The sequence below is a fragment of the Solanum verrucosum genome, unplaced genomic scaffold, assembly GCF_900185275.1.
Source record: "Solanum verrucosum unplaced genomic scaffold, falcon-dt-bn FXZP01000229.1, whole genome shotgun sequence".
Classification (NCBI taxonomy): domain Eukaryota; kingdom Viridiplantae; phylum Streptophyta; class Magnoliopsida; order Solanales; family Solanaceae; genus Solanum; species Solanum verrucosum.
Genome location: NW_026020011.1, coordinates 2,559,513 through 2,567,568, shown reverse-complemented (window position 1 = coordinate 2,567,568; position 8,056 = coordinate 2,559,513). Strand labels below are relative to the sequence as shown.

The following is an 8,056-nucleotide window of genomic DNA, read 5'->3' as shown; positions in this document are numbered from 1 at the left end:
TACCAATTTTGGTAAAAATAATATTTGGCAACTCAACTTTTTTTCCCTAATAAGAAAACCCATGTTTTGTTATTATATTGTTAGTTGTTATACATTCATAACAAAGTAGAAAATATATATAATTATTGTGCACTTAATGGGACCCATAAAATTTCCCGCAAAACCTCAACTTCTCTTGCTATTTCTCCCGGGAAAAAAACTATTCCCAAAAAAAAAAGAAAAAAAGAAAAAAAATCCGCTGTTCATCTTCATCATCATCTTCTAGGGTTTTCAAGAATCATCTATGGAGAACCCCAGCTCAAATTCCACAGACTCTCAAACACCCTTTGATCCCAATTCCAATTTCAACCCCAAAACTCCATCTAAGACTAATAATAACAATAATAATTTAATCCCTGGTTTCAATTCATATCATCCTTCCCCTTCACGTTCAATTTACAGTGACCGTTTCATTCCTAGCAGAACTTCATCTAATTTTGCGCTTTTTGGGTTGCCATTGTCGCCTAAGTCTTCTAATACGGAGGATTCTAATAATGGGTATACTTCTCTTCTTCGTACTGCGTTGTTTGGGCCTGATTCGGGAAATGTAGTGAATCCGGTGACACCGGAGAAGGGTGTTCGTGGGAATGGGAGGAATTTGAAGAGACCCAATTGTAATATTTTTAGGTATAAGACGGAGACAAGACAAAGGTTGAATTCTTTGTTGCCTTTTGAGTTTGATGACCAGATACGTGGTGTTAGTACTAGTCCTGTTAAGGTTCCCCGGAAAGTTCCAAAATCGCCTTATAAGGTATTCCCTTCGTCCTAATTTAAGTGTATTAGTGTGACTAGTTAATAATAAAGAGAGACATTTGAATCCTGTGATTGAACACGGAGTTTAAGAAATAAAAGAGAGACTTTTGAATCTTGTAGTTGTAAATTATTGATGTGTGTAGTTCTTTAAATCTTGTGATCTTAAACTTGTTAGGTAGGATGTCGGAAATGGAAAACTTACTGGAGATAGAAAGATAAACACTTCAATTGGGACGGAGGGAGTAATTTATTTTGAGTTTTTCGGATGATAATTATTAGTAGGATGTTTGTGTGGATAGTGAAGTGTAGAATTTGGGCGTCTTAAGTTCGAGTTTCAGCTAGAACATTTAGTGTGAGCTCATGGTAGGTTGTAGAGTAGGAATGACGCTTATTATTATATGCTAGTCCTTTCTGCAGCCGCCCATATCTCCACCTTGTTTCCTCTTTTCTTGGTTTTGGGTTCTTGAATATTCTCTGTTTTAGGGTTCAATAAAGTTGTTATTTTGTGAGGTGGCGGATTTTTGTTACCATGTGAGAAGGCTGATGATGGTGCTTGTGTGGGTTCTTGCTAGGTACTGGATGCCCCTGCATTGCAAGACGACTTTTATCTAAATCTTGTGGACTGGTCTTCACAGAACGTGTTAGCTGTGGGATTGGGGAGCTCTATATATTTATGGCATGCATCTAATGGCAAGGTGAGTCTTTTGCCTTCGTTATCTTTTTCGTTGATGGAGATATTTAAGTACGTTTGCTAGACTAATGCATCTATATGATAAACACTATTTTTTCTGTTGAATGCCTACTGCAGGTAGTGAAGTTGTGCGACTTGGAAAATGATGATAATGTTACTTCAGTTGGGTGGGCACAGCGAGGTACACATCTTGCTGTTGGAACAAGTAATGGGAAAGTTCAGGTCTGGTATGCTTATTTTGTTCATCTTGTTTTGTGTTCTTATATGAAAGAGAACTGTTAACAGGGGCCAATCACTTATTCTCGAACAATTTTAGATTTTTTCTGTTAATTACGTCCAGTACTATACAACTACACATCCTTACGTCAAAAGCATAGTCTCTCTCAACACCTTATCAAAATAAATAAAAAGCTGTTTGTCCTAGCACTGGTGGTACTGTAATATACATAAAATATTTTAATCTCACTAAATTGATTTGTATCTCGATCTTCCCTCTATATGTTAATTCTAGAAGCTAATTTTTCCAACGAAATAAAGTAGCATAAAACTTGAGGAGCTTGTGAGGCTGTTCTCTTAGAAATATTTGGAATTTGTATCTCAAGTTTTTCTATAGATATAAAAGGAAAACTTTTCAATACATTCGTTGTGAAGTTGTCATATTGTGGTATATTATGAACGGAGTCTATCACAAACGAACCTTGCGACTCAAGATAAATTCCATGGAAAAAATTATTTGAATGCTTAGGCTTGTTATCCTAGTTGTTGTTCCATACACTTCTTGTTTCTTTCATTTTCTTCTCTATCCTATGAATTTGGGCATCCTAAAGCTAACATTAGCTCCACCGGCCACCGCTGTTATAAATTGGGTTTTTATTTTTCTTTATTTATGTGCAATCTATTTCCCCAACCCTACTTTGTGGGATTACACTAGGTATGTTGTTGTTGCATGCACAATCTATTGCATGTGGAAATCAGTTTTCTATTTGACATGAAATTTTTTTTAGAACCTCTCTATTGGATGAAGAATATAGGATTATGTCGTAGTACCTTCTCTGGTTATGCGGTTAACTGATGTTTGAATCTCATTTGGCATAGTTATGGGATGCCTCTCACGGTAAGATGACAAGAACAATGGAGGGACATCGTTTAAGAGTTGGTGCACTATCTTGGAGCTCCTCCCAGTTGTCTTCAGGAAGCCGGGACAAGAGTATTCTTCAACGTGACATACGAGCTCAAGAAGATTATTTCAGTAAGCTAAGTGGTCACAAGTCAGAGGTCAGACTTCCTTCTTGCTTCTCATTATTTAAGTCATTCTTATCAGATGTTTTGTTTTACTTCTGCTTGCATCTTGATAAGCAATTACTTCTTTTCAGGTTTGTGGGCTCAAATGGTCTCCCGATAGACGTGAATTAGCTTCTGGTGGAAATGATAACAGAGTATGTGGTTAATAACCAGAATCAAGCTAGATGATATTCTTCTTTCACTTAAGCTCTTAGTTACAGTTTCTCATATAAATCTTCATGACCAGCTTTTCGTATGGAACAACCATTCAACACAACCTATATTAAAATACTGTGAGCATACTGCTGCTGTAAAGGCGATTGCATGGTCCCCCCATCTTCACGGACTTCTAGCTTCTGGTGGTGGCACAGCTGATCGATGCATTCGATTCTGGAACACAACCACTAATACACACCTCAGCTGCATGGACACTGGCAGTCAGGTATTTCCCTATAAATATATATATCGCATTACCTCTTTTAGGTTTCTGCCTGTCTAGATCATGCTTTGGTTATTAAATAAATCACACCTGTCAGTAAATTTTATCTATCTACCAAAAGACAATACTATGCCATCTAAGTTATGTGATCAGAAGAACTATCATGCCCTTCAACTTCCTTTCTGATTATTCCATGCCATTTGGATTAGAAAATGGTTTGATTTTTTATTTTTGGAAGAACAAAATGTGCCAGTAAAGTCTACTATATTCCCTCGGATAGGGTAATTCTGGTTTTCTCAAGAATTTATTCACCTCCGTGTGAGAAATATGCTTAAATCTTATACCTCCTCACGCGCATACATCCATCCTGTCAGCTTGCATGAACTTCAACTTAATTCATCGGGCAACTCTTTCACCCCACACCACAGGTTGCCAAGTTAATGCTGTTTACTAAGGTAGGAGCAAGTGGGCCCACCTTTGTTTTAGCTGGGATTGAAACTGTTGTCACTACCATGGCTTAACTAGTATGTCATAATGTTGTGATCTCCAAGAACATTTTTAACCATTCAAAACTAGGTTCTGCCTTTCTAATTGATTTACTGAACAGTAATGGGGACATCACTCAAATATATTTCTTAAACATTGTTATTGGACTAATCAAACCATCATAGCCTTCCTCTTTAACCTCCCCCGCCCATCCTCTTCCTGTCTCTTTGTTTATCTCAAATTTCCTGCTCTACGACCTTCCCCACAAATCAATTTTGTTTGTGCACAAGACATTAGAGACAAATGCACATCAAAACCTGAGGAGTTTTCAAAGCCCTGTAACACAATATCAAGTGTTTTTTCCGGTTACACACCTATTCTGTTGGTTGTGTTATAGTTACTAAACAACTAACGAATTGGAAGAGTTGCTGAAATTTGGGAAATCTTTGAATATGAATGAGAGAAGGAGGGAAAAAGAGCACGGGAGAGGGAAAGAGGGATGGGGGGTTACAAAAACATTACAGGATTGTGCGAGATACTTGTACCTGTAAACATGCGAAGGAGGTTAGGAAACTGTCCCACAATCCTTGCTCAACCTCCCTTCCTCCCTTGGTCTCTCCATGTGTTTTGATTTCTTAGATTTACAAGTGCCATCAAATATGGTTACTAAGATATACTAACTCAGCTAATATTGTGACAGGTTTGCAATCTTGTGTGGTCGAAGAACGCAAATGAATTAGTCAGCACTCATGGTTACTCGCAAAATCAAATAATACTTTGGAGGTACCCTACGATGACCAAGGTATTTCACCTAAGTTTTTAAAATGTTACTCTCCAGGAAAAAGTATATGATCAGACATTTATTTTTAGACATATCATGTTATACTAGCTTCATTATGTGTTAATTTTTCTTTATTATCGCAGATAGCTACTCTGACTGGCCATACGTATAGAGTCTTATATCTTGCCATATCTCCAGATGGACAGGTAGCTAAGATAAACTTAGTTGCAGCTGCAGCAGCTTTATTTTCTCTGCTCTTATGTTTCTAACTGGTAGTATCATCTTTGCAGATGATTGTGACCGGAGCAGGAGATGAAACACTTCGGTTCTGGAATGTCTTCCCTTCTCCTAAATCTCAGGTAAAACATCTGTAAAAGGATAGTTATAGTTAACTTACAAACTTATTTAGCATCTTAGCGTTTTACGACATCTCACATGTGAATGAAATTGTCTATGCAGAACACCGAGTCTGAAATTGGGGCATCTTCTCTCGGCAGAACTCAGATTAGGTGACTCCGTTGTAATTATTTCTGACTACCCCTTAACGTTGTTTTCTCACGAAGCACAAGTAGTGAAGAGGAGCACTTTGATCTGTTTGATGAGAGATACTTGTAACCATCGTTGATATCCATCATCTTTCAATAACATGTATTAGACTTAAGAGTGATTTTTCTGTGAATAGATCAAAAGTGTACAATTAGAGATGTTATTTATTCCTCATTAACATCTTTCGGGCGTTCTGTAATATAAGAGAGAGAGAGGGAGGGAGGGAGGGAGAGTTTTTTTCGTAAACTTCCAATTTTGCGCGAACTTTTGATCTCTTGTAATTAAGGTTTTTCTTTTCTGTTTCCTCCCATTCCGATTTATTGCTACAAACTGATTACTGAGATGATTCTGAAAGGTGGAATGCAATTGAGTTACTGTGCTTTTTAGAAATGTTTTGAGTAAACAAAAAGTGTGCACAATCCTCCAAATGGCTATTTTTGTTCTTAACCAAGGGACACTTGAATATTTACATTTTGGAATAAAGAATTACTACTAATATTTTTTTTTCTAGTCCTAACATACAATGACAGTAAAATACATCAATCTTGTAAAGTTTGTAGACCAATACAGAATCATTTCAATTGATTCACTAAGCTAGTTTAAAGCCTTATTACGCAATACCACATGTGTAATACAGCCAACATTCTCAATGCTCTTTAGATTTTCCTTGTTGAGGGGAAGCAACATGTGCAAGACCCTTGACATGGTTGTGGTAAATCCAAATTGCAATTGCTTGTATTATCCATTTGAGTCTCACCTAATTCACTAGATGATAAATAAGTAGTAGTAGAAGATAGTGAAGATGCTTCTTTTAAAGGACCCCAACAATCCACTTTGTTGAATTCTTGTATGTTTGAGTGAAAATATACCCAAACCAAAGCTTCTTCCAACTCTGGATAATTCTTTAGCAAATTTCCATCTCCATGAACAAATGCCTTCAAAACCTAGAACATATTCAAAAGAATAGTGTAAGTTATATATACTGATTATATAAAGATTTTTTTACACGAATAGTTTAATTTAAGACATAATACATAAATGTACCCTTTAACCTAATCTCAGCTCGCATCTATACCCTCCAACTTTGAATGTACATAAGTAGACACTTAAACTTGTATAAAGTTGAACAAGTAGATACACATGTCTTACGATGGTATAATATACTTAGGGTGTCATAGTGAATTGACACATAGGACACATGTGTTTACTTGTTCAACCTTATACAAATTTAAGTGTCTACTTATGCACACTCAAAGTTGGAGGGCGTAGATGTCAGCTGAGGTCAAGTTAAAAAGTACATTTATGTATTATGCTTTACTTTAACCGTATATATCAGACTTGCTATAAAAACTTACCACGGGGAGTTCCTTGCAGAAAATATAGTATCTGAGCCTAGCAACAAAGTCTAACAAGAAATGGTCTCCACTAATGTGACAATGAACATGAAGGGACATCGTCCCTTTAACTTTCCTCCATTCTGCAACCACTTCATCCCTTTGCAATCTATTATACCATCCTTCTAACTGCACATCAAAAAGAAAAATCAGTCATGAATTGATCACGTACTACTTCTAGTCGCCACTAATGCTTGCATTAGGGTAGACAGTCAACATGACATCATACAGTCCTTTCTCGAACTCTGTTAACATGAGATGTTTTGTATATCAGACTGTCCTTTGTTTTACTTATAGCATCTTATGCTAGAGATAGCCAAACGCGCTAAAGTAAAATCAGATTCAACAATCAAATTAACTAAAATTTGAGACCTTAATTGTACAATTTTGTAGAAAACTACTAAGAAGTGAGTAGAAGGGTCCAATTGAACAATCTGAGCCAACTACAAGGGTCTCCCAAATAATTCTACCTTAATATTTAACTGTAAACTCAACTACTATCGTATATTACGAAAATTACCTGAGAGTTATTGATGGTTTGAGAGACAGCAAGAGTGAGTTTACATGTAATATCACTATGTGTAAGTGTATATGTTCTTGGAAGCTTTGCTGGATGTTTTTTCTCATCTACACCTAAAAAAAGAACCTTCAACTTTGATGCTTCAAATATTGATGGTCCAAATAACCTTGCCACCTAAATCATCAATCACGTACATTACTACAAATAATTAAATATGTATATAGGAATTAGCGACTGACAATTTCTATAGCTAAACAAGCAAAATCCGATAGATAATAATAAAAAAATTATGTTAGCTACGAGCAATTACCGGAACAATGGATTGGCTCTTTTTGGAGTGTCCTCTTCTTCTTCTTGTTGTGTAAACAAAAAGAGAATTTTCTTTTTCAAGTGATGGAAGAAAAGAAGTTGTCAAAGTACTCATATTTGGAAATCAAGAAAAAAATGATGGATCAAAGTTATACTATATTTCTTTTAAGCTCCAAAGTTGTAGGGGAAATATAAAGTTGAGAATGAAGTTGTATATTATATAGTTTTTTACTCAGTAGTTAGGGGTATATGAATTTTGGTTACTTGCTTACGTAGTCGCCTTTTCTTTTTAAATTTTTATATTTTGACTTTCTATGGTCCAATTAAAAGATTAGTATTCATACGTGTATGTATGTTGAAAATGATGAAAAAGATAAAAACAAAAAAATGAAGGATACCTTATTAGAGTAGCAACGTTTGTTTGAAAATTTCTTAACTATTAAAGTAAAATGTTGTTATTTAAGTATAATGACATTTCATATTTAGATTCCGTTTAGTTGTTATAAATAAAATAACAATATAAAAAGATCTGCATATATGTTATTCCTCCACACAATGGCGGAGCCACCCTATTATAAGGGGTTCATCTGAACCCCCTTCGGTGGAAAATTATATGATTTATACATGGTTAAAATAATTTTTTAGGTATATATAGTAGATGTCGAACTCCCTTCGACTACTTCGTGTATCTATATTTTTAGATTTTGAACTCCCTTATTGAAAATTTTGGCTCCGCCACTGCCTCCACATACTCCACTTATGAGTGAGTATGATATTGATTTTATGTATCAAGAAGAAAAAATATATATATATTTGT

General features: G+C 35.6%; 2 protein-coding genes across 4 annotated transcripts in view; one reads left to right on the top strand and one right to left on the bottom strand.

The window, feature by feature from the left end:
- The first annotated feature begins 223 nt into the window (after positions 1–223).
- Positions 224–8,056, top strand: part of LOC125819976 (protein FIZZY-RELATED 2-like) — a 45,405-nt gene continuing 37,572 nt past the window's right edge. Inside the window, exons 1-10 of one of the 2 annotated variants that reach the window (XM_049499386.1) lie at positions 224–790; positions 1,365–1,487; positions 1,601–1,705; positions 2,579–2,758; positions 2,857–2,919; positions 3,012–3,206; positions 4,390–4,491; positions 4,614–4,676; positions 4,761–4,829; positions 4,930–4,979. In XM_049499386.1, the coding sequence (XP_049355343.1) occupies positions 284–790; positions 1,365–1,487; positions 1,601–1,705; positions 2,579–2,758; positions 2,857–2,919; positions 3,012–3,206; positions 4,390–4,491; positions 4,614–4,676; positions 4,761–4,829; positions 4,930–4,979 (1,457 nt within the window). In that variant the 5' untranslated portion in view covers positions 224–283. Of the gene's footprint in view, positions 791–1,364; positions 1,488–1,600; positions 1,706–2,578; positions 2,759–2,856; positions 2,920–3,011; positions 3,207–4,389; positions 4,492–4,613; positions 4,677–4,760; positions 4,830–4,929; positions 5,130–8,056 lie in introns of those variants that run through there. The other variant, XM_049499385.1, reaches the window with a different exon arrangement.
- LOC125819978 (protein STAY-GREEN homolog, chloroplastic-like) overlaps positions 5,671–8,056 on the bottom strand; it is a 110,521-nt gene continuing 108,135 nt past the window's right edge. For both annotated transcript variants that reach the window (XM_049499389.1, XM_049499388.1), the window contains exons 2-5: positions 7,241–7,374; positions 6,931–7,104; positions 6,372–6,539; positions 5,671–5,960 (exon numbers count right to left, since the gene is read on the bottom strand). In XM_049499389.1, coding sequence (XP_049355346.1) covers positions 5,673–5,960; positions 6,372–6,539; positions 6,931–7,104; positions 7,241–7,354 — 744 coding nt within the window. In that variant the 5' untranslated portion in view covers positions 7,355–7,374 and the 3' untranslated portion in view covers positions 5,671–5,672. The remainder of the gene's footprint in view (positions 5,961–6,371; positions 6,540–6,930; positions 7,105–7,240; positions 7,375–8,056) is intronic.